The sequence below is a fragment of the Pelobates fuscus genome, chromosome 6 (assembly GCF_036172605.1).
Source record: "Pelobates fuscus isolate aPelFus1 chromosome 6, aPelFus1.pri, whole genome shotgun sequence".
Taxonomy (NCBI): Eukaryota; Metazoa; Chordata; class Amphibia; order Anura; family Pelobatidae; genus Pelobates; species Pelobates fuscus.
The window spans coordinates 29,186,634-29,213,826 of record NC_086322.1 but is presented as its reverse complement, the minus strand read 5'-3'; the positions used below and the strand labels follow the sequence as shown (position 1 = coordinate 29,213,826).

The 27,193-nt window shown below is 40.9% G+C and overlaps 1 protein-coding gene across 1 annotated transcript in view; it reads right to left on the bottom strand.

Moving 5' to 3' along the window:
- Nucleotides 1-1,192: 1,192 nt before the first annotated feature.
- The window catches only part of LOC134615218 (vomeronasal type-2 receptor 26-like), a 37,000-nt gene continuing 10,999 nt past the window's right edge, over nucleotides 1,193-27,193 (bottom strand). Inside the window, exons 2-7 of the mRNA XM_063459712.1 lie at nucleotides 20,757-21,048; nucleotides 16,597-17,374; nucleotides 14,544-15,596; nucleotides 7,245-7,357; nucleotides 5,797-5,920; nucleotides 1,193-2,106 (exon numbers count right to left, since the gene is read on the bottom strand). Coding sequence (XP_063315782.1) covers nucleotides 1,193-2,106; nucleotides 5,797-5,920; nucleotides 7,245-7,357; nucleotides 14,544-15,596; nucleotides 16,597-17,374; nucleotides 20,757-21,048 — 3,274 coding nt within the window. The remainder of the gene's footprint in view (nucleotides 2,107-5,796; nucleotides 5,921-7,244; nucleotides 7,358-14,543; nucleotides 15,597-16,596; nucleotides 17,375-20,756; nucleotides 21,049-27,193) is intronic.

The window sequence follows — 27,193 nt, the reverse complement described above, 5'->3', positions numbered from 1 at the left end:
CTGTTTATCTTGTACTTGTTCAGTTAATATTTCCCATGATCTGTAACTGCGAATAGTGAATTGTTTTTAATTTCAACATGTTGGTCTCATTATTTTTTGTCTGAAAAACCTTACTCTGGTAGGTCAGGAACTCTGAAGGGCATAATGGATGTTCGTTAGTGATATTATCTCATTCATCTAACCAAGTGAACATCAGTAATTATAGTCAGTGTAGAGTGTTTGATTACTATATCTATAGTTACACCTTTCTGTTAACAGTGCTAGCATCCGCTCTACCTCGCAGGCTCACTACCTAGGTAACCTCTTTGTCAATTGCCAAATTTTGCTGGTTCCATCTGAAAAATATAGTGCTAATCTGCCCTTATTTAATGCCAGACATGGTGCTGATACATGCCGCTATCCTCTCTTGCCTTGACTACTGCAATCCACCTTTTAGTGGTCTTACGTGTACCCAAATGAACTTGTTACAGTTTCTAATGAATGCAGCACTAAGGCTCATATTTCTGTCTGTCCACGTCTCCCTTCCTGTAAGATATGGGGCTCAATTTAAAATTCTGGTACTTGCCTACAAATCTTTACATAATGCTGCTCCAACCTATCTATTCTCTTTAATACACAAATATGTCCTGTCTAGGCCACTACACTCTACCGAAGACCTATGTCTGTCCTCTGTTTGTACTCGCACCTCTGACACCCATCTTCTCTATGGCTGCACCACTCCTATGGAACTCTCTTCCTTTCTCCAGTAGACTTTCACCAAGTCTTCATTGATTCAAAAAATCATTGAAAACTCACTTAATCAGGAAAGCATATTACTTAAACTGTTAATAGCTTTCCCTCCTGGCACCGGGATTCCTCTCCTGCAACTGTCATAAAATAAAAAAATACAAAATACAAAACACTAAGCGCTAAGTGAACACTATTCTAGCAACCCACTTTTTTCAATCCCTCTAGCATGTAAGCTCATTGAGCAGGGCCCTCAACCCCCTCTGTTCTTGTGTGTTCAACTCGTCTGATTACAAATACATGTATGTTAGTTCATCGATTGTACAGTGCTGCGGAATTTGTCGGAGGTTTATAAATAATAATAATAATAATATATAATTCAGCATGTAGTTTAGTTTTGTCGATTACTTCTTATTAAAGCAAATAAATGGAGTAAATGGAAGGGATTAGTAAGTTATGTAACATGTTACATTACTTTAGTTCTACATCCAAGCAAATATGCTTTTGTATTTATTTCTGGCCTAAACAAAATTAGATAGCATTTGGGGAAAAATATACATCCTAAAAGTCCGGAACTTGAGGTCAATATGGCAAATATCTCTACAGCAATGATGTGTTTCCCTTTGGTGCTCAGATAGGCCGGGATCATTGCAATCCAAACACTGCAGAACACCAGCATGCTGAAGGTGATGTACTTGGCTTCATTAAAACTGTCTGGTAATGTCCTGGCTACGAAAGCTATTAGGAAACTAACAGCTGCCAGGAACCCCATATAACCCAGGACAGAGTAGAAGGCAATAACTGAACCTTCATTACACTGAACGATGATCTTTTCTGAATAAGAATGTTTATCTAGCTCCTGAAATGGAGGCAAGATAATCAGCCATGTAATATTAATTATAATTTGAATTGATGAGAAAATCAAAACTACTGAATTGGACACTTTTACATTGACCCACTTTCTCCAAGCACTGCCGGGTTTAGATGCTTTGAAAACAATGTAGATCATGACAGTCTTCCCCAATATACAAGAAATTGCGATTGAGAAGATGATGGCAAAAGTGCATTGACGCAGCATGCAGGTTATATCCACAGGACGTCCGAGGAACAGAAATACACAGAGGTAGCTCAACATGATGGAGACCAGGAGGATGAAGCTGAGGTTCCTATTATTGGCTTTAACAATTGCAGTGTCTTTGAATAAATTATAAATGACTAATACCACGATTGTTATAAGGAAGAGTAAAAGTGAAAAAAAAGAGAAAACAGCTGAAATTACATCGTTATCGTAAGACAGAAATTCCACCACTTTAGGAATACACTGATCCTTCCATTCATTGGGCCATTCATCTTCTGTGCATTTGATGCATTCCTCGCTGTCTGAAAAAGTAAAGACAAAATCAACTTATATATAATGTATGAACAAGCAATAGAGCTGCGCTAAACAAACTAAGAACACTAGGATGGGAGGCAGCACACCTGATAATAGGGGAATCCCTCCAACCCCCAAGAAAGCTAGAATAAATTAAATAACAATATACAGGTAGCGCCAAGAAAAATAGACCAAACACAATATTATATAATAATAAGAGCAATAAGAGCAATAAAACCCCCACAGGATATAAAAAGAGTCCACAATAAAACTTGAAATAATAAAAAATACCAAATGCTACGCCACAGTCTCAAATGTGGCAATAGATCTTCTGGTTCTGTTATGGAACTTTCTTGGTAGCTTCGCTTAATAGCAGTATATGAAAAGGAAGCAAAAAACAGTAGCAAACCAATAGTGCAATATGGTTGTACGTGGTAGGACAAACGACACTGTAATAAGATGTCAACTCACATATGGTAGAGCTATGACCAGCTCTAGGTAAAACAGCATACAGTGGTATACAATCCCCACTTGCAGGATATCCATCTGGTTTTGGTACACAGTAGAATGATAGTAAATCACAACTGGATAACAATGAGGTTGATAATATTGAATGGCAAAAAAACAGCCAACAGTACTCTCTATATAGATAGGTAAGTATCAATAAGGTAAATGAAAATATACTTACAATAGAAAGAGCAGACTAATCGCTCTATGTATTAAGCCTAGGCGGTATAATCCCCACCAAGGATTTCTTCGGGTGGTTGTCCGCAGTAGATAATTGGTCCAAGTGTCAGGTAAAAGTATAAAAATAAATAATAATAAGTTCTAAAAATACAGTGAACAGGGGAGGCAAGCCTCTATCATATAACACCCAAATAATAGGCATCAATGATGGAGTCCAAACCTACCCAGTACCTAATGGAGACTCCAGGGGTCTCCAGGGGCCTAACCCCAAATAGTATAAACAAACAAGAAAAAATAGCACACACTCAGAAATATACAGCTGTAGCAAACAGATGCACAGAACTGAGTATGACTGGACAGATTAAAGTAGTCTCACATGAGATGAAAAATACTGAATAATGCTGGATATTATGATAAAAAATAGATAGAGAATATCTAGAGCCCCTATTTAAAAATAACAAGCAAATCTATACATATAGTACAAAGACAGTCCAAACAAAGCTTTAATAAATCAGGCTAGATACTGTCATAGATATATATAGTAGGTATACCCAGTGGCGTACGTACCGCGGTCACAGGGGTCGCAGCTGCTACCGGGCCCGGCACTCCAAGGGGCCCGGCTGCCCTGCGGCCCCCCGCGACCGGGTAGCAGCTGCCACACTTTGCGGCCCCGGCCCGTGCGGCAAACCGCCGGGGCCGCATGTTAAGGGGTCCATCGGGTGGCCCATGCTGTCAGGGCCACCCGATGGACATGGATTGTAAGGGGGCCCGGTCTGCGCTGAGCGCTTTATAGTGTGCACACTTCCTTTCAGTCCCGCCGGAAACCGGAACCTGAAATTTAAGTTCCAGTACCGCGGTGCACGCTGTGAAGCCAGCCCACGCTTCAAGACAGGTAAGTAAATATGGGATATCGGCGTATAACACGCACCCATGAATTTCCCCCTATTTTCAGGGAGAAAAAGTGCGTGTTATACGCCGATAAATACGGTATATATTATTTTGTTCTACATGTATTTTGATCTAAATATATATATATATTAATATCACAATACAGTTAGAACGAAATAACACACATCTATATATTTTTTAATTATTTATTTTTAATTATATTTTTTATTTAATTTTTTTTATGTATTTACATATTAATGTTTTTTATATTATATATAAATATATATATAACAATAATTATATATATATTTAATCAGTATCAGTCTACGTGTAGTTTGATATTAATATATATATATATATATATATATATATATAAATTTACATATATATATATTAATAGTAAAATACACCTGGACAGTGTATGTGTGTGTATGTATATGTGTATATATATACTTAGATCATATATATATATAATATATATATATATATATATATGATCTAAGTATATAATATTTTTTTTTTTTACACTGATTTAACTTTTTTTAATTTGATTTCAGCCAGCAGGGGGACTAACTGTCATTACAGTTAGTCCCCCTGCTGGCAATCAAGCAGCCAGCTATCCCGGCCATGTGATTGTGAGGGCCTCGCAAGGACCTCACTCTCACATGGCCCGGGGGGGCTAAAGAGGGCGGACGTGCCGCGGGGGGCTCACTGGGAGTCCCCCCAACCGGCGATCACCCGGCGGCGTTTAGAGCCGCTTAAGAAAGGACATAATTGTACGCCCTCCGGTCTTAAGGGGTTAAGTATCCTTTTCTTATGTTTAGGCAATGTTCTGATATTCACGTTTTTCACCTTCTAGAGGTCATGCCTATGTGTTGGAGGCCACATGGGCACTCCAATGATAAATAACATTACTAGAATCTAAATAATATATTAATTACTGTTATATCCAGTTAAACATGAATACGAACCTAAGAAAACTACCGAATGAACATGCGAACATAGACTAAGATCCATTTGGTAGTTTGTAGCTGTATCTTAGCGTATAAATCATGAATTCTAAATTAATATTAACAAGTAAATATTTGAAAAGTCTTTTAGTAATGCCTATAGAAGATGGCTGTATAGCAGTTGTAATATAAACAAAAATATAAAGTAGATCTTCATTACATTATATTTTTAACTTTGGTCCGCAAACGTGTTTGCACATTTATAGGAAAAGGTGTTCTGTAGTTTGAGAAAGCTTTACTGTTAATTTCATACGAACGAAAACATACGAAATGCAGTATGATCTAAAGAAGACCATTTGCTTTCGACAGAATTATATGCGAACGCAATTTTATGCGAACACAATATAAAAAATACAATTCACTCAATCTAATAGTCATTCAGTAGTTTTGATTTAGATTACACTAAATGTTATACATTTGAAATTGTTACATCATACAGCCCTATTTCTCCATCCACCAGCTCAGGACTAACATAACTGAGCACTCTGCCTTCCGCTACGATATCTTTACACATGGCCCTCACTTGGCCTTCACATGAACTACAACAATTTTGTTTGTATGGCCTATCATCGCCACTTGGCAACTGGTTAGGTACCCTAGTGATCAATTTAGCTTAATTGTTTGACACATGGCATAATGTAGGTCAGTCAGTATCTTGGTGTTATACAGTATCTCCCACTTACGAATTTTCTCTTTCCGGTATGGTTATAAATGCTGATAAAATTCAAAGTGTTGATTGCATAATGTAGACACGTATTAAAGTATTACACTATTAACTTTTGTCAGTTTTGGCGCACCACAACTGACTTGTGCACCACTAGCATAACTCAGTTTATTGTCCCCGACCACAAATGTAAAGGCTGAGCCTGTTGGTGGAGCCTGTAGTTGTGGGAGTGGATATTCCTATAAAAACACAGGCCGCCCCTTCCTCTGGGCTAAGACTGTCTCGTTCAGCCTACCTACCACTCCCTTCATCAAGCCGTTACATGATGGTCTTTTTACAGGCTTTTTACAGGCCTACCCGAATGTCGGTTTCGGCACACCACAACCGACTTGTGCACCACTAGCATAACTCAGCTTATTATCCCCAACCACAAATATACAGATATATACCAGATATATTGGATATTTCTCCCTCTCCACACGGGACACAATCATAACAACAGATGTCTCCTCCAATCCTTGATATGTTCCTAAAGCCTGGAAAACAGCTCTCTGTGCATTGAGACCTTGGCATCTGCAATATAAAAAATATACATTTAGCATTTCTTGAAAAAAACTAAAACCCAAATAATTAAAATAATAGAAAAAAATAATTGAACACAGCAGGATACTTTAAGAACTCATCTCTTGCAGAAAATACATATTTAAGGGATTTTAAAAAATGAAAGTAAAAAACATCAATGTCACAAACCACGAGTTAGCACATCATACATTAAAAAGTAGATATGTATAAAAGTATATGCCACAAAATATAATGAAGACCTTAATAATCACAGTCCAATTTCAGTATTTGCAATTCCTCAATAAGAGTTTTTTTCCCCCCAAAACAGGTTAAAAGTTTCCTTCAGTGGCTTCCAGCACTCCAAGGGTTAAAGCACACAACCTAAATGCTCTAAAGGAACAAGAACTAATAGTGTAGTACTGTTTTGTATATACCCCCACCAGTATCACTCTTAATGGTGCTCTCATCTTCTAGAGGGACACATAACCATTGCCCATGATGTGATTCACATATAATATAATACTCCAGCATGTCCTCCCTTCAGGATCCTAAAGAGTTAAATAGCAGAAATAACCTCAGAATGCCTTTGTGCTGTCTTACGGCAAAGTAATTAAACCATATTAAATTGAAATGACAACTTACCTGGCTCCCCCAGGTGCCCTCATTGCATGTAGTCGTCTCCTGCAGAGAAGCTGGATGCCTTTGTAGAATAAAGTACCATCAATGCAGGACAAGGCTCGGTGGCTGACAGTGCTCACCTGCCACTCTCTGCCCTCCAGCACACCTTCCTATTTGAGGCACTCCTTTTAGTTTGACAGTAATATGGGAGAAGATAATGTTTTGCTCACTTTGTCAAGAGGACATAATATTGTCTTTACCCATGTTATTGTCTTAATAAAAGGATTGCATTGACAAAGAAAGCGTACTTGACAATGGGTTTTTGATTGTTCTATACTGGACTGCAGGTCTAAGAAATAGTGGTATGATAGAGTGATCACCATTATATATTTGTATAAATCCTATTTTGCTCTATAGCACAAAATAAACTATGTAGCTGATGAGACCCAGGTTAGTTGTTAAATTGTACAAGAATGGTTTGACTATGCACTGTGGGATGGCACCAAGACACTACTGCTACTAAAATCACTATATACGGCCGTAATGGTTATGGTGCTTGGAGTGTTTCTTAAATGTTCCAAGTTAGACAACTACAAAAAAATTTTTTTACTAATGTTTATACATTTATAATGTTTATTTCATTGATGTCTGTAAGCAAACCCCCACCCTATAAAAACAAAAAAAAACAGTGCGACCAGTAATTAACAGCTGATATCACCTGATTGCGTGTGTTGCTCCATTTTATCTTTGAGGAGATAATGAAGAGCTGCTGATCTATGGATTGCCATTCAGTGTATAAGCCCACAATAGTTTCTTTTTCAGACCCACTGTCTGATAGAAATACATTTGTAATATGATAATAAAAGGGAAATTCTCCTTGTTCATCAAAAAAGAAGGTATTATTGTTTTGAAATATAGCTGGGAGATGTTTAATATACTGATAAAACTGGAAAATACAAAGATCACATATATTTTTTAGAAAATGTTTTGAGTTCAGCAATTCTACTTTTTTAAGTGCTAATGTAGAAATAAAAGAAAACATACAAACAAAGAAATAAACACGGTCTCCTCTCATAATCTAAAGAGTAATATGCCAGCGAGGCAATTGCTCTGGTCTCCACCTACAACTCCCAAAAAACACACATAAGATTATTATGAAACATTTAGATAAATTTAAAAAGTTTTTATTTCAGTGATTAATAAGTCACCCAGCATTTCTAACCAGGTCATTCACTGGTGACTTGATCAAATGTTGTTTACATTTATCTAAAGCATCAGAATCATTTTTCAAATCTAATTTGTAATGGAACGCGTATCACCCTGACTGGGTACCTTCCACTGACAGATGCTCCTAATGCTTCCCGAGGGCTGCAAGCACTGAACCAGACAGACATCATAACCACCGCAGACCCCATGAACCACCACAGCTTGGTTGGGGTCTCGCCGTCTTCCACCCACTCTGGACCCAAGACCAGGGTCTAGCTTCCCGTAGGTAGATCTCTCTTAAATCCAGAGAGCAGGAACAAGCTCTTACCAGAGCTTAGTGATTATACCCTGGGGAGTATATTGATTATAGCAATCCCCAGAGTATACTTCTCCAATCCCCCAAACATGAGCCAAGACTTCATGAAGATGCAAGATGATCTGTTTAACGGTGGCCACAGCTTGGCCTTTTATGCAGGACCTCCAGCAAGGGATACTTCCACAGGGACCTTGTGGAGGACTGGAATACAATTACAGTAGCCAATCGAAATATAAAACAATGTGAAACACTCCCACAGAAACAGTAAAATCCCTCTATCCTGGAGATAATTGGCTTACGTGGCTGTAGTAAACTAAATTATCTCCAGGTACAGAAAATATCTCTAAGTTACAATTGCAACAAAACACATTAAAATACATAACTTATATTTCACAGAACTGAACCCCCACATTTGACATATCCCCAGATAGCTTGGATCTGAGCGCCCAATATATCCGAACAGCGCTCAGATACCACGAACATAGTCGAATCGCCATGGGATTCAAGTGTTTTCACCGACCGTTCGGCAGAAATCTGGCCATAATTAGGTCCATGGCTTTTAGCTATCAGGGTCGGTCTATTTCAATGTCTAAGTTCCGTTCAAATGCACGAATGGGGGCCGTTTGTGCAAACAGCCAATGTTAAAGTGGCGATCGATTTGTCGAATGCCGTTCGATTCCTGTCGAAGCGTCAAAGTTCCAGAGAAGGTAAAGTTCAGCGGTGTTCGTGCCGTCCCGTGTCCGATTTGAGTTCCATGAACTCGATGACCAAACACCAATGAACGCCTTTGACTAAACAAGATATTCGTCAATTAGGCTGCAGTTTAGCTCCTAGCCTGGAAGGTAAATTGGTTGCACACTCCACTTGCGTGTGGTCCTGCTGTTCGGTAGTTTGAAGTTCCACATTGTGCCAAGTCCCAATATGCACAATTAGTGTTCTTAAAGGGTAATACACACCAGGGGCCATAGTCACAGGACAAGAGGCTGGCAAGCAGGACTCTCCAAATCCCAGCGACGATCGTGCTTTCGTCACATAATTTACTGCCAGATTGTTAGAATAAATGAACAAGTTTTTCTTTTTTATCTAGTTGCAGCACTACACAATAAATAAGCCTTTATTGGGGGAAATGTTCTTAACTGGATTTTGTCCTTTTTATTATCAATGTCAGAATATGCAATTTGATTAGTACTGCCACTCAGGGCAAATAGATGAAACAAAGTTCTATTAAAAGGCTTCCTCACCATGCACCCTTCTGTAAATGACTTTAATAAGGATAAAGCACAAGGCAATGTGACAGTTTGTCATGATAGCATAGAAGGAACACATTAAGGTCAGGAAAGATTAATCTGGTAATCATTGATTTCAGAGAACGCTGAGGCAAAGACAATAGCTTAAATCAATAAGGGACTCTTGTTTCAGAAAATGCTGAGGCAAAGACAATAGCTTAAATCAATAAGGGACTCTTGTTTCAGAAAATGCTGAGGCAAAGACAATAGCGCAACAGTTGGATTCCCTAATCCTCAGAGGCAGTGTATGGAGAAACATGGAGAACAAGGTTTTACTGAAAGCTACATGACCGTGTACAAAATGGGGCAAAACTATTGGCTGCTATATGTAGCCAGTAAAATCTGGAAAAAATGTTTTTATATTTAACAATGTCCAGATTTTGCAAAGAAAGCAATGGCTACATCTGAATTGTGTCTGGATTTCAGTTAAAGCTGACGTTTTGTTAAAATGCAGGCACTGAAACTTAAAAGGCACATATTTTAAAAATCTGAACTATTTGTCAGACAATTAAGTGAGCAGTCAGTGGCTGCTCACATTTAATATAAAGTACTCTAATTCTTAAGGGACACTGTAGACCACTTCAACTCTCCTTCTCCACCCAGCCCACTGTTTGCCTCTTCCGCATCACATCTTCTCTTTCCACTCAACCACTCTGGGACTCTTTGTCCCCCCCCCCCCCAGCCACTCTAGGTATCTTCCTTGCCTCTCTGGATGTCTTCCACCAGTCCCTGTCAGTTCCTTTTGCCCATTCTCTAGTCCCAGTCTTTCTCTTCTATCCCTTCTCAAACCCATCTGTGTCTCTTTGTGTGTGTCCCAGCCCTGTCTATCTCTTTTTCTCCTTCCCCAACCTCTTTGTGTAGCCCCAAGTGAAGTCTGTCTCTTTTGTCCCTCAACCAATCCTTCTATGTCTCTTTGTGTACCCCCAACACCTGTCTGTCTCTTTTGTACCTTCCACAACCTCTCTTTTTCTTTGTGTCCACTTCCTAGTACGTCTATCTCTCCTTCTCCTACCCCTCTATGTTTCTTTGTGTCCCCTCCATGCCGCTGTATCTACACCCTGTTCCAAATTATTATGCAAATGATATTTTTCTAATTTACCTAAATAATTGATGTAAATAACAGTCAGCATAATTCTCATGTTATCAACTTTTAAGAGTACAATTCAAATTTTATTGAACAAACCTCCTAATGATAACAGTATTTTTTTAAAGTTAAAAAACTTACAATGCACTGTTCCAAATTATTACGCACAGAAAGTTTCAAAACACTTTATAGGTTGTAAAGAACTGAAAATTGTCGTTTGTTGTGTTTGCAGAATATTTACTGATATCAAAAGCTTCAATCAAACTTACAACAACATTTTAACAGGTCACGTTACATTTTAACATAGGACCCCTTATTTGAGGGCAGCTTCACAAGTCTTGCATCCATTGCACTTGTGAGTTTTTGGACAGTTTCTGTTTGAATTTGTTTGCAAGATGTCAGAAAAGCCTTCCAGAGCTGCTGTTTGGATGTAAACTGCCTCCCACCCTCAAAGATCTTTTGCTTGAGGATGCTCCAAAGGTTCTCAATAGGATTGAGGTCCGGGGAGGATGGAGGCCACACCATGACTTTCTCTCCTTTTATCCCCATAGCAGCCATTGATGCAGAGGTATTCTTTGCAGCATGAGATGGTGCATTGTCATGCATGAAGATGATTTTATTACAGAAAGCATAGTTCTTCCTTCTGTACCAGGGAAGAAAGTGGTCAGTCAGAAACTCCACATACTTTGCAGAGGTCATCTTTACACCTTTAGGGACCCTAAAGGGGTCGACCAGCTTTCTTCCCACGATTCCGGCCCAAAACATGACTCCACCACCGCCTTGCTGACGTTGCAGCCTTGTTGGAACAGGGTGGCCGTCCACCAACCATCCACTACTCCAGCCATCTGGACCATCCAGGGTTGCACGGCACTCATCAGTGAACAGGACTGTTTGAAAATTAGTCTTCATGTATTTTTCTGCTCAATGCAGCCGTTTCTGCTTTTGAGCATTGGTTAGTGGTGGCCGAATAGAAGGTTTATGCACAGTTGCAAGACTCTGGAGGACTCTACACCTTGATGTCCGTGGGACTCCAGAGGCACCAGTATCTTTAAATATCTGTTTGCTGCTATGTAATGGTATTTTAGCAGCTGCTCTCTTGATCTGGCAGAAATCTTCCTCAATGTGCCTTTATCTGCATGAACCCGTCTGTGCTCTGAATCAGCCACAAATCTCTTAATAGTTCGATGATCACACTTAAGTTTTCGTGAAATATCTAATGTTTTCATACCTCATCCAAGGCATTGAACTATTTCACTCTTTTCGGCAGCAGAGAGATCCTTTTTCTTCCCCATATTGCATGAAAATCGTGCTCTGCTTAATAATGTGGAACACCCTCCTTTAGTAGTTTTTCCTTAAATTGGGCTCACCTGGTAATCTAATTATCACAGGTGTCCGAGATTGTTTTCAGTCATCAAAAGAGCCCTGAGACACAATGCCATCCATGAGTTAAACTGAAAAACAAAATATTTCATCTTTGTGACACTTAAATAGAATTTGCATAATAATTTGTATCTTTGGGGTCTGGTAATCCCCTGATTACATGCTCCCTAGCAGTCTGATGTGTCTATCTCCCCGTCTCCATCTCCCTGTGTTCTTCGTGGCTTTTAGGCTGTCTGATCAGCTATAGTCTATGGGTGTCTAGCAGTTTGCGTGGGCGGTGTCGTGACGTGAAGTAACGTCCCTATTCTACGCGTCGTCCGCCTTATGGGTTTGAGCTTTTGTTGTAGTATTTGCGTGTGTTGTCTTGTCTGGTTTTGTCTGCTGTATTCGGTTTCTACGTATAGGTTTGTACGTGTTTGTAGGTGTTTGCATCTGTATTGTGTCTCTGTCAGTTTCTTTGTGTGTGGTGTCTACTCCTGTTGTTTCTGGATATATACATTTATATGTATGCAAATGTATATGTATCTTTATAAATATCAATGTAGATATAAATAGAAATCCCTTTCTTGCTCTTCCATCTGTTTTTCCTAGTTTTTTTAGGATGTTTATGTTTGCTAACTCCTAACTCTCATTTCGTTTCCAGATCTGTCAGGTGGATACGCTACGTTTCCAACCTTCATCTCGGTTTTGCGTGGTGTGGCTCTTACTTAGTGTTTGCCTAGGGGTTAGGTGGGGAGGCCGGGAGGGGTTGTGGTAGGGTGGGGGGGAGGAGGGGGAGGTTGAGTCTGCCAACTCCCTTGGTGCGTCCGGGCCAGCCCTCCCGTCGCACGCCCTCTCTCTCGTCCCTGTGCAACTCGTCTTCCATCACTCCTCAAGTGCTATATAGCATCCAGGCAGTCCACCTTTCCATGTGTTTGTCATGACTCCCTTGGGACTCTGCTATTTTCGTCTCTGCTATCCTGATGTCTTCCACCCTGCGCGTCCATTCTCCTATCGTGGGTGGGTTTTCCTGTTTCCAATGTAGTGGGATCAGAGACTTGGCGGCATTCAGCAGGTGCCTCAGTATCGACCTCCTGTAGGAGGGTATTGGTCGTTCTGTGTGATGCAGAAGGGCTGCTGCCATGGTCAGGTGTGTTGGTTTGTCTAATATCCTCTCGATTTCCCGATGGATGTTCTCCCAGAAGGGTTTTATTCTATTACAGTCAAACCAGATGTGCCTTAAGGTGCCGGTTTCCTCCCCGCATCTCCAGCAGGTGTTCGGTATTGTCGGGTTGTATCGGTTTATCAGGGACGGTGTACAGTACCAGTGCGTCAAGAGCTTATAATTTACTTCTTGGTAGTGGGAGCTGGAGGCACTTTTGTGTTGTAGGGTTAGTATCTTCCCCCATTGGTCGTCTGTGAAGGTCTCCTCCGTCCAGTCCTCCCATTGTCTTTTGTATAGGTTGTTGGTAGTTCGGTTTGACGTTAGTAAGTTTTGATATAAGATGGAGACCCTGCCTTCCCGTTCTGGCGTCTGTGTGCACAGGTTCTCGTACCATGTTAGTGCCCTGTGTATCTTGCTTCTGTGTGGTAGGTTGTGATAGTAGTGCTTAAGTTGGGCGTAGCGGAATTGGTGCATTAGCGTGGTCGTTACTTCCCCCGAGATGACCCTCAATGGTTAGACTCCCGTATTGTTCAGGACTGCATGTATTGGTATGTATCCATCTCGGTGTTCTGTTGGCCAGGCAGTCGGCGGAAGGCTGTCTCCCAGGTTCAGGTTGTATGTGATGGGTATTAGGGGGCTGGGTTTGGGTGAGTTCTGCTGCTCCTTTCTAATTGTGGACCAGTGTGTCAGGGTGTGCGTGAGGGGAGAATCTTCCCCCAGTAGCGTGTGTGCGTCCCTTTCATTGTGCCATACCAGTGTATGTAGTTTTTTGTCCGCAGTATCCCTCCAAAGCTGGACCCATCTTTTGTGTGGCGTGTCCGTGTGTAGTACTTTGAGTCTCTGCAATACCGTTGCTTGATGGTACCTTTTGATGTCAGGTAGTGCCAGCCCGCTCCACCCTCTCGGAAGGCAGAGCTTGTCATAGCTGATCCGTGCCCGTTCTCCCTTCCAGACATATTGTATGAATGCTGTTTTGAGTGCTGTCAAGAATGTGTGCGGGATCGTTTGTGGTGCTGTGTGTAGGATGTATAATATCCGCGGCAGAATGTTCATCTTTAAGACTGCTATTCTCCCAATCCAGGAGATGTGGGGGTAATTCCATCATCTGAGATCTTCTATGACATGTGTTAAGAGTGGAGCGTGGTTATGGGTGAAGATGTCCTTCGTTGCTCTCGTTATCCATAGTCCGAGATATCTCATTCTGTCTACGCACCAGTGGAATGGGAACTGCCGCTTTAGTTGCTCGCATTCCTCTTCCGGGACCGTGACATTTAGAATTTCACATTTGGTCAGGTTCAGTTAGTTTTCGAATTCTTCCATTAGTGGCCCAATTGAGTCCCGTGGATTTTCAAGAAAGAACAACATATCATCAGCATATGCTGTGACTTTGTGTTCCTGTTCTCTATGTCTCAGACCCGTTATCCTCTCATTTCTCCTAATGATTTCTAATAGAGGTTCCAGGGTGAGGGCGAATACCAGGGGCGAGAGTGGGCACCCCTGCCTCGTGCTGTTTTTGATGCCGAAACCGTCTGTAAGCGCGCCGTTCACCCTGACTCTGGCGGTCGGTTGGCTGTACAACGAGGAGATCCATGTAAGCATACCCATGCCCAAACCCGTGGAACGTAGTGTTTCCATCATGAAGCTCCAATCCACCCTATCAAATGCTTTCTCCGCATCCATGGAGAGCAGCAGCATTCTCAACCTTGTTCGTTTGGCCAGGTGTTGTATGGCGAACAGCCGTAGGGTGCAGTCCCTGGCTTCTCTTCCTGGTATGAAGTCTGTCTGGTCAGGGTGTATTAATCGTGTCATCTGGGTTTGAAGTCTCCGAGCCAGGATTTTGGAGAAGAGTTTGACGTCTGTGTTGAGGAGCGATATTGGGCAGTAGTTGCCCACTTGTTCAGTGTTCTTCCCCGGTTTGGGGATCACTGTGATGGTGGCTGCCAATGTTTCCCTGTGGAAGGCGTGTCCGTCTCTTATGCCGTTGAGCGCCTTGGTCAAGTACGGTATCAGTATGTGTCCGAGTTTCTTAAAGTATTCCACCGGGAAGCCGTCTGGTCCCGGGGCTTTCCCCGTTTTTGCTGTTTTTAGTGCCTGCCGTATTTCCTCCTCGGTGATGGGAGAGTCTAATTCCTCTGCTTCCTCCGGTGTGATGGTGTGTTGTTGTAAGTTGGTCAGGTATGCGGTTGTGGCCGCCCGTCTAGTGGTCGGGGATTGTTTGTCATCACCTCCTCGTGTGTTGTACAACTTCGTGTAGAATTTCTCAAATTCGTCTGCGATTTCCTTTGGGAACTGTTTGGTATTGCCCTGTGCCGTTCGGATGGTGTGAACTTGTGCCCTATGTTGCGTGCCTCTCAGCATCCGTGCGAGGAGTTTGCCCCCTTTATTAGCGTGTCTGTAAAATAATACCCTCGATCGTTGTACCGTTCTGGCGTGATTGCGTTCAAGTAGCTCTGCCAGTTGCCTTCCGGTGGAGATTAGTTCTCTGTAGGTCTGCTCCTGTTGGTCGTGTTTATGGGTTGATTCCAGGTCGCCGATCTTCTGTGTGAGATCCATGATCTGGCGGCTAGCGTTTTTCTTTCTTTGGGTGGCTATTCTGATGAGGTGGCCTCTGATGACGCTTTTATGAGCTTCCCATACCGTCATGTCTGATACACCTTATGTGGTATTTTCAGTAAAGTATTGAGTGAGGTGTTCCGTCACCTGTGCCATTTTTGCCGTATCCAGCAGCAGGGAGTCATTCAGTCTCCACAAGGTTCTTGTCGGTCTGAACAGTGGCGACGTCATGCACACCTGCACCGCGCTGTGGTCCGACGACGTCGTGGTGAGGATGTCTGCCTTTTAGAGGTACGTGAGCCCCTCTTGTTGCATGAAGATATAGTCAATCCTCGTGTACCTGTGGTGTAGCGTAGAGTAATATGGACCGGTGGCATTTTAACGATATTAGCAATGTTATTAGTTTTAAATGTCAGTAGTTTTAATGTTTAGATTTACTTGTGTGTGTATGTATTTGAGTGCTCTCATTTTATTAGTGAAAATGTTACATGATTGTGTTTTTTTTCTTCACAAAACTTGCCATATCCAAATTCTGTTTTGGAAGGTAGGGAAGTTCCAAGGGAAAGCTGTTCATTTAATTAAGTATATTTCATTTTTAGTATTTGTCACTGGATGTTGAGATTTTTTTTTAACCTGCACACTGTTATTCTTTTATGTGAGGTTTGTTAGAGTACAGCTGATGGGTGTATACAAGTAGAAATTTTACATATCTGGACCATGGTAAAGCCTGATACTTCTTAAGATTTCTTCTATCTCCTGACATTCTAAATGTTGGTATTGGTAAAATATCTCACTTACTTTTTGACTCTTTCTGCATAAACTGAATCTAACTCTATCAGAGCATAACTACACTGCTGCCTGGAAAAATGTGTACACTGCTGCACTATACTTTAATATCATCCTTCTTGTCTTATAATACATAATGGATTTTTTTTTTTAAGAAAAATGTTTAACTTTCTTTATATCAAAATCCAACAAACAAAAAAACTTATCATGATAATACAAAATAATAATAAACAGTAATGCAGATGAATTATGCGTTATATGTACACATGCTGCCATTTACCTGATGTCTGTAGTTGTAGATTTGTATATTATTACCAAAAAAATGCATTTTAAGATATCTTTGCAAAGCAGAACACATGGCCAAGACTGCAAAATACACCCGAGGAGTAACTCCCCGATGCAGATTTTCTTTAGCATTTATTGAGGGTTCCTTTCCAGTACATTTTCTAAGAGTGGTTCCATAGACAGTTTCATAAAATCTGTTCTTAGAGGCATTTGGTGACAAACATTTCAATTCTGCTTTCCATATATTTTCAAGAAGTTTGTCATTTGGCCGTTTTGAGGGATGTATATATTCAAAAAAACGTCCAGAATCAGGTAACGGTAGAGGATAGAGTTCAATGTACAAGCTTCCTTCAAAAATGTTTATAGAATAATCTGTCAGAATATCGTTAGACATCCAGGAAGGAGGAAAAACAAATGTCTTGTCTTTGAATATGTCACGTCCAATTACTAATGTCTTAAGAACTATATAATTAGCTGAGCCAAAAACTATGATAACATTTGCAGATGAATTTTGTACAGCCTGTACTTCTCTCATTGTCTTTTCTGGTGCATGACTTAATGCATAATTACTCAGTTTCAACTTAAATGCCATACAAATACCATAATAAGCCATATACTTCTTCAAAGCCAGTTCTTCTGTCTCTCCAGTATCATCATATGATGCCACTATTCCAACCCAAGTCCAGCCAAAGTGCTTCAGAAGCTGGCAAATAATTTTATAATAGACATGGTAATTTTGAAGCATTCTGAAAAAGTTTGGATAAAGATGTCTATCATTTAGAACATAGTCTGTTGTCCCATAACTAATCTAGGAGCACAAGAAAGTGTGAGGATTAGTAATGTTTATTTTATCTTTCGCAAAGTATTTCCATCAAACTTACAATATAATAAATTAAAATGAAAATCCATGATTACAATGCAGTTCTTGTTTCAACTATTGAAGTTATTAAAAGTATTAATTTTTTTACATTTATTTCCATCTTACAAAATATTTCATGGTCAGCAAGCTATTTTATTGGCATCAATGTATTAATGGTTCATGCTTTGTAGAAAGATCTAGGATAGGGTAGACATATCAGAGTTCCAGTGGATCCATTGCTTGGAAGAGATAGCTTTTAGATGATTTGTCAGGAGATTATTACCCTGGCTGGCACTAGTGTACCTGCTCTAGTTACAAAGGATATTGTTACAAAGACCCATCGTATTGTTGTATTTTGCCTCTTCTCATTTAAATCCTATGTTTCTGGCATTCAGTTCATACAAACGGATTATACGAACTGTTATGAAGTCCCGTTCGTCGGTACGAGCGATAGACCAACCGGCCTTTGGCGTGTGCCGCCACTTAACCTCGTCACCCCTCGAAGTACCGATTGGCCGACCACCCGGCGAGCGGAGTGTGCCGCTCATTAACCGCACAAGGCATTTCGGTCTGCGGTTAACCACAAGCTAATTGACGGTCCCAGGGGACCCTCCATTCGTGCCCAATTTCCCAAAGGGAAACTACCGAAAGACTCACAAATGAGGGGCCACCTACGTTCTGGCGTGTGGCATCGATTAGAACGTTCATGTTGCGGTTAACCGCAGGTTAAGTACCCCTTCCGGGCGGTCTCCGTTCGTGTCCCGATCGGCAGGGACAACCAGCCTGGTAGCGGGGATTTGTATGACTATCTACCCGAACCTCCGCTCCATAAGTACAGAGTCGAGGCCCCGCTGCCCATTGACGGACCTAAAAACATGGCCGCCATCGAGGTCTCACAATCAAACTACCGAACAGGACTTTACATAGCAGAAATGTCCCGTTCTGTTCGCGGGATCTGGGCGCAATTCGTACAATTGATGCATCCAGATCTGAGCTACCGAACAATTCGTGGAATGGACTATATGTTGTTAATAATGCCTAAGTTATATATTTTTATGCTGTTTGCTGGAATAGAATAAAGCATGGTCTTTTGGGAGCTTGGAGATAATTAGATTGTATAACCGTTGGCCTCATTATCTCCAAGCTGGGCGGGTACTAATTTGAAAGATACAATGTCTTGTGATTGGTTGACTCCTTGCATTGTACCTGTATCCCACCAGGTCCATAGGGGGCTGTCCTTGGACCTGGGGACTTGCATAAATTGCCATGCTTGTGTGCCAGTAAAGCCAGTTTGTTTTTACCCTCAACTCGCAGCCTCGACTCGTGTTGTAGGGATCCGGGAATCCTAGCTTTACTATAGCTAGTGGGAGATTCTACATTTACAGGTTTCTACCGATTGAAGCATCGTTTGACTCTCTGACTTCGGGAACCAGGACATCCAAGCGATCCAACCTCCTGCTAGACCGGAGGCAATCGTAACAGATATGACTAGGGAGTTAGCACTCCTTTAACCTAAAGTTTAAAATGTCTTTGGCCAGTCCTTTCTATAAGGATCAGGTTAGATCCCCTCTGTAGAACTCCAGTTCTCTACACTGACAGTAGTGATTCACATGGAAAATTGTAATTTCACACTAAGTGATCCGCAGCTAGCTTTTATGAATGGAGTTCATAGTGTAACCGCTGTGTTACACCTATTTACCACTATAAAGTCTTAAAGCATAGAATCTAGGAAGGCTGACCATGCAGATATCTTCATATCTTTAGCAATAATATTATATAGTTGGTGAAAGATTCTCTATTTGAAATATATAAATAATTGAGAATACAATAAAAATAGGGGTTGTCATGGAAGCAATAAAGATTTGTCTTTAAAAATATATTATTAAATATAAATATAGACATACATCAACTTAATAATCCATTATAATAATTTACAGTAGAGTTTATAAAATTAAAGTATATACTTGCAATATCAGTAAACTAGAATAACATTCCCTCTTGTTTGCATCTTTGCATCCAAATTCTCCCCTCTGTGTCCCTTATATTAATAAGTACAAATATGTATACCCTAGATATTACAATTTGGAAAGCAGAAAAGTAACCATTATCTACCGTCACTTAGCAAAGAGACCATAACCATTAAATGACATAAACCTGACGTGTTCATTTTACATGAGAACATCTTAGTGTATTCTCATGACCTAGACATCCTAATCTATATATGGATTAAATCTTAAGGTTAATTATAATGTATACAAGGCCCTGACTTGGTGTCACACTAACCTAGAACAAAGTGGCAACTTAAAGTCTAAACATCTTCTTTACATATCTGGGTAAGTAGTCAGTTTGATACGTACAGGAACATTATATGAGAAACAATAACTTCCACTTTTGAAAACTTGCCAGTTTGCAAAATTTCTTAAAGACAAAGTACACAGTTTAAGAAATACAACTTGTCATTCTAAAAACCTGTAATATTGGAAAATGTGCATAACAATAGTCTCACAAAAAGTAAAAGGTATTTTTGCAAATTAAATTAAAAATAAATGCACTTTTTTTTTAACATTCTTATATTTTCAATTGTATCATACAAACACCATACATAACACACCACAAAGATAATCCTTTATGAAGCTAAATTTCTGGAATCTGCAAAGGACACTTGGGAATCTCATAGACAAAACTTCATTGATGAAGAGCTAGAGCTTCAGTTTTGATGTTATTCATTTTAAACTCAGAGTCTCGTTAAAATGTTGAATCAATTTTAATAGGTGCACAACATTTCACATAGGATCAGGAGAAAGCGATTGCTCCTCCTCTCAAAAAAAACAAAACAAAACAAAACAAAAAAAAACCTCCCCAAAATTCTATAAAACTAAAGGTAATGGTGGTAGGGGACACCCAATTATGTCTACTCTGATGTTTAAATACTAGTTCCTTATACTCTGCTTGCATCTCTAGCATGAACTGTACTTTACAATAGTGTATGTCACTTTGGAGTAAATGTTCCAAGAGGCTTATTAATAAGGCAAGGAAAATGTTAAATATTAATTAACTGTGTGTGTGTTTGGGTGTATTAGTGATTATTTATCTTACAGCAGAATCATATATAAGAAAACATATTATAAACATAGAAATTTTTGTACATCGTTGCTCTTTTTTATCACTAGTAGACACATTGGGAAAAGTTATGCCTCTTAATATAAAAAAGGAAATTTGAATGTGATAGACAACAAAAACAAAGCCAAATTTGCACAGTCATAAGAATCTTCAAAATACAGTATACACCTCAGAAAATAGGTTTTAAATATAATAAAGTAGTTTTACTCACCTGTGAATAGCCATACACACTCAAAATCTGAGCTAAAGGGATTGTTGTTATTGAATGGTGATCACCAATCAAACCTATTAGTTTGTTCCGATCCATACAGGAATAATTAGGGACGGTCTTTCTTGGCCCAGAGAGAATCTGCAGAACACCTTTTACAGCTTTCCTTGCATCTGTACATGAATCAAATATATGATATCCCAGTGTGATATTTCGCAAAATGAGTTTCATTGTATTCATTTTCTCGATGGCAAAAATAAAAACAAGAAGATTTAAATAACTCTGGGTGAGGGGACTGTAATTGAGAAAAATACATTATTTGTATCAATATTTTTTTTTTAAGAATTACTACATAGCACCCTCACCCAGACTACTTTACATAGATTGACAAATTATACGAGTGAAAATTAAATTAAGAGTTCAGTTGCAATATACTTAGGTATAATACTTAGAGAAAAAAATCATGTTAAATTAAAGAACAATTACAGTACATTATTGAACATACAAGGACATCAAGGTTACATAGAACCAACTATAGAGCAAATAATGTTCCACTGAGATATGGTATATATTTAACCCAGCAAAATCAATTGGATTATGGCTTGAGGAGATAAAGAAGAGGATTAAAGATGCACTGGTTGGAAGAGAGAGGTATTTGAAAGGTATCTGATCAGGTCCTGAACTGAGGAGATCAATCAGACGAATGCGATATTGAGTATCAGAGAATGTTTGGGTAAATTGGTGTGTTTTCTAAAGTTTGAAAAAGGATGAGAGAGAGCTGGCTGATTGGATATGAGGTAGGAGCTTGTTCCAGTAGCAGGGGGCTTTGAGTAAGAATGAGGAGAATCCAAGGGATGTGTCAGAGAGTGAAAGTGTGGAGAGGGTGGGTGTGGTTATAGTCGGTCACTAGTGAGGAGACAGGAGAGGGCAAGGTTGTGAAGAGATTTGTATGGAAGAGTTAGGCAAAAAAAGTAAAAATAAAGCGCTGATGAATAGGACAGATAAAATATAAAATTACTCTTGTGTTAGGGGCAAAAGAGGATGTATAGAGTGATAGTGAGTGTCATGGAGTAAGACTTCAGGGTTAAGTTCTCAGCAGTGAGGAGCCTGACTCCACCCCCCTCTGACACAGCTCTGACAGTATTTAGGGAGACTGGGCCAGAGGGAGGGTGCTTGGTGATTGATTGTTTGAGCTAACGTGTGAGCTGACCTGGAGCTCCATAAGCTCAGCTACTGGGAAACTTGCACCAGACAAACCCTTCCAGCCTTTGAGCAAATGCAAGGATTGCTGCGAGCCATAAAGGATTACTGGAGAAAGGAAACTTTGCTACTTTACAAGTGGACAATATGTCTGGACTATTGGAGGACTACCCATATAAACCTTAAGTATATCTTCCAGCTAATTGATTACAAAATCATTTATTCTATGAACTGTTTCTTGCATTGCAAATACTTCCATTGCTACAAGTTACTAGTCTCATGAAGGACAACTCCCATCATGCTTATTCACTATGAACTGTTATTCATTGCTACAAGTTACTAATCTCATGAAGGACAACTCCCATCATGCTTATTCACTATGAACTGTTTCTTGCTCTGCAAATATATTCATTGCTACAAGTTACTAATCTCATGAAGGACAACTCCCATCATGCTTATTCACTATGAACTGTTCTTGCTTTGCAACTATTCTCAGCTAATTGATTATTGTTCCTATTGAAGATTATTCTCATGAACTAATGTTACTTAATGCATCTCTGAAGAAATACTTAATACTGAACTTTGTGTTGTTGAATTACTTGCAATTCTTATTATTGGATTATTGCCTAAATGCAATTCATTTAAGTTTAACTCTTATTAAAACTTCGGTTGAATCAAGTTACCAGTGATTCTCTCTTTTCTTAAAGCTACAGTATTGATACTTAAGGATTCTCCATTTCTTTACTATTGTAATTAGGGAGTTTACAAGCTGCAGTTGAGTTCCAACCCAAATCACCCCTAGTAGCGTAACAGTGAGAAAGTTAGGAGTAGCGTCATATGGAATGGAAAAAGGTTGATTGTGGTGTGCCAGAACTGACAATGCAGTAGGCCTGTAAATAAAGAGGGCCCACCCATAATGTGTAAAGAAAGGTATGTAGAGTGAATAGAGGGTGTGGAGGAAAGGGACATGCAAATCGCTAACCCAGGAACGGTGCAGAGGAAGGTGAGGAGTCCCTTTAAAAAAGTAATTAAGCCCCTCCCATAACTCCAGGCAAAGCCTTAATATTTGTGTAAGGGCAAAATATGCCTTATAGAGTAATAGTGACAAAGTTAGGAATATCGTAATATAGAATGGAAAAAGGTCGGTTGTGGTGTGCCGGAACCAATGCTGCGGTAGGCCTGTAAATAAAGAGGGCAAAAAGAAGAAATGAATGCAAATATTTAATACAATCAACAATTAACAGAAATACATGTTTACAATGTCATTTTTATAAAGGCATGACAGAGTTCTTGTACCAGTTGTGGAATGTACCAAGAACGTGATAAGGACTTCCGGTGACCTAAAGTTTTTATAATGCGGACTGGTATATTCTTGCTTAAAGCCGTAGATGCTGCCCCTATTCTAAAAGAGTGACCAGAATAATTGGAAGGGTTAAGGCCTAGTCCTATGATTAATGATCTAACTTATAGCATGACTTTTGCTGTTGTAAGGACTGACCTGTGTAGTGATAGAAGAGGTTGTGAAGGTATTTGCAAGGGGTGACCGGTAAATGAACTAACCCAAAGTAAAAGGTAGTAACAAAATACTTTAATATAAAACAGAGTAAAAATACACAACGCGTTTTGCCAAACAGTAGGCTTTTTCAACACTTGAAAAAGCCTACTGTTTGGCGAAACGCGTTGTGTATTTTTACTCTGTTTTATATTAAAGTATTTTGTTACTACCTTTTACTTTGGGTTAGTTCATTTACTTTATATGCTGCTGTTTTATCCTGGCTGATCTTTTTATCATCATTTTTAACAAGATCCAGTACTGCAAAAGAAATCCCTGGTGGGGATTATTCCACCTACGCTTGGTTCATAGAGCAGTGTGGCTGCTCTGAACACTACCGGCACTACAAGCATCACTAGAGGAATATCCTACACGTGGGGAGTTTAAATACCACTGTATGCTGTTTTACTCAGAGCTGGTTATAGCTCTCTAAATTGTAAGTTGGCACTCTTAGGACCTCTGTGTTGTCTGTTGTTGCAGTACTACCTAAGTTATTGCACCATTGGGTTTTTTTCTTTTATATATTTTATATGCTGACGTCTGTCTCAGAAGTTTTAAAGAATCGTGTGGAGACTCCAATTGCCCAGTTATATCCTACATGTGGGGAGTATCAAATACCACTGTAAGCTGTTTTACCTAGAGCTGGGCTTAGCTCTAAAAATTGTAAGTTGGCATTTCTCTACGTCTGTGTTGTTCGTGATCCTCTCTACCATATGGTTTTGCACTATTGGTCCCCCCCTTCTCTGCTTTTGTGTTTCATATCCAACCACTGTGATTCCAAAGCGAGAACAGAAGAACATTTACTCAAGGTCTACACTGTACCTATAGAGACTTTCCTTTTTGTGTTATCGTTTTCGTTTATTTTATCCAGCGCACCCTGTATTTGTTGTTTTTTGTTTTCTCCATTTTCTGAAGGGTTTGAGGGTAGCCCTTCCTTTCAGGTGTGCAGCTTTTTTTCCCCCTTGTGATCAGTACTGTAGCGCTGTTCCCCTCCCACCTTTTCTCATCCAATGTGAATTAACTGTCATCAGTAGGGAGGTCTGAAACAAGGCATAGTAATCTAGATATAAACATTCTGTCAGGAGGAATAATCCTCATAGCGACATTTAGAGAACCTAACAGAGATTGTAATTCTTTATGACTGCATGAACCTATGTTAAAGTATTGGTCTATGCATGTGAGCAGGTGGTCTATTTTTTCTTGGGTAGACTGGACTGAATGGCAATGGAATCAAGTTGGATACCTAGGAAATTAATAATGTTGTCTGGTCCATTTTTTTAGATGACACTGGAACTCGCAGTAGTTGAAGACGGCTAATAGTGTCACGATTCGGGGAACCCAACACGCCAACACACACACAGACACACACACAGAAAGTGTGCCGTACCGGTCCTTAGAGTGGCCGGGCTAAGCACACACAGAATAGTCAGGAGACAAGCCGAGTAAGGGGAACCAGAAAACAGAATAACGAGAAACAAGCCGAGGTCAAAGGGTAGGAGAAAGTCACAAAGTCAGTATAACAAGCCAGAGAGTACGTAACCAGAAAGCACACGTTCAGTATCAATACTATAAAGCAAAGACCACAACAGGGCAGGGAGGAACAGGAAAGGTAAGTATATAAACCAGAAGGTTAATTCTGATTGGCTAATTTCCAATCAGAATTAACAATCACACGTGGGAGATAACTAAACCTCCCACTGTGATTGAGGCACTGTGCCTTTAACGCCGGGTCAGGTGACTGACCCCGGCGTGTAACAAATTGGCCGGTCTCCCAGCGTGCAGCGTCATGCATGCTGCCACTGGGGGACCCGGAAGAAGACGCGGGCGGCACCCGTGGCTGGGAGGATGCCGCCCGCCGAACACCTGGCAGAAAGGGGACCGTGGACGGCTGGAGGGTGAGTGCCGCGAGCGGATTGCAGCCTCCCCTCGCAGCCGCCCGCGGGATCCTGACATTACCCCCCCCTCGAAGACCGCCCGGAGGGCGGGAAGCAGAAGGCTTCAAAGGAAACCGGGCATGAAAGGAGCGGACCAAAGAGGGAGCGTGCAAATCAGAGCTCAAAACCCAAGACCGCTCCTCAGGGCCGTACCCCTTCCAATCCACCAGATACTGCAACCGACCCCTAGAAACACGGGAGTCGAGAAGGGCAGCCACCTCGTACACGCCACTAGAGACCGCGCGAGGGGAAACGGGCCGCCCGAGGGGACGAGAGAACCGGTTACACAGCAAGGGCTTCAAAAGCGAGACGTGAAACGTGTTTGGAATACGCATGGAAGGAGGCAGGTCAAGGGAGTAGGAAACGGGGTTAACCCTACGCAACACCTTGTAGGGACCCAGAAATCTGGGAGCAAATTTCATCGAGGGAACCTTGAGACGGAGGTTCCTGGAGGACAACCATACCCTATCACCCGGAATATAAGAAGGGGCCGCAACCCTACGGCGATCAGCAAACTTCTTCTGAGCAGCAGCTGAACGAGATAGCGCAACATGGACCTGATCCCACGTCTTCCGCAAAGAGGCGAGGTGCTGGTCCAAGGCGGGCATTCCTTTGTCGGAGAACGCACCGGGAAGGACAGAAGGCCGAAACCCATAAGCAACCTCAAAAGGACTTAAGCCAGTAGACGAGTGAGACACCGTATTCCTGGCAAACTCAGCCCACGGAAGGAGGTGAGACCAGTCGTCCTGGTGCGCATTAGTGAAGCAGCGCAGATACAATTCCACAGACTGGTTAGCACGTTCGGCTGCACCATTAGATTGCGGGTGATAGGAGGATGTGAACGACAAGGAGACCCCCATCTCAGCACAAAAGCCCCTCCAAAACCGAGAGACAAATTGAGGACCCCTGTCAGACACGATATCCTGAGGAACCCCATGCAAGCGGAACACTTCTTTGGCAAACACCTGAGCCAACTGACTCGCAGAAGGAAGCTTTCTAAGCGGAATGAAGTGCGCCATTTTAGAGAACCTATCCGTCACAGTCAAAATCACCGTCTGACCATCAGAAAGAGGAAGGTCTACAATGAAATCCATGGATAAGTGGGTCCATGGTTTCTTTGGTATAGACAGAGGCAAGAGAAGACCCTGGGGTCTCACATTAGGGGACTTACACTGAGTACAGACCCGACAAGCCTGTACAAACTCTACTACGTCCTGCTTAAGCGAAGGCCACCAGAACTGTTGAAGGAGGCCCTTATAGGTTTTGGTTACTCCCGGATGACCAGCAGTTTTGGCGGTGTGAAATAAAGTTAACAGCTTTTTTCTGTCCTTTGTTTTAACATATAGTTTACCAGCCGGCGTCTCAGGGGGTGCTTGGGTTTGGTATGTCTTAATACTATCAAGAAAAGGAGATGAAACAACCAAACGGGTAGCAGCTATTATCTGAGACGCAGGAACAATAGGTACAGGAGTCAGGTTAACAAATTCTAAAGGTTCATGCTGTCGGGAGATAGCGTCAGCTTTGGCATTACGGCAACCAGGTCTATAGGTAATAACGTATTGAAAACGTGAAAGAAATAGGGACCATCTAGCCTGCCGGGCAGATAACCTTCTAGCGTCAGCTATATAGGAGAGGTTTTTATGATCAGTAATAACCATGATTTTGTGTCTAGAACCCTCTAATAAGTACCTCCATTCCTTAAAAGCTAACACAATAGCTAAAAGTTCCCTGTTCCCAACATCGTAATTCTTTTC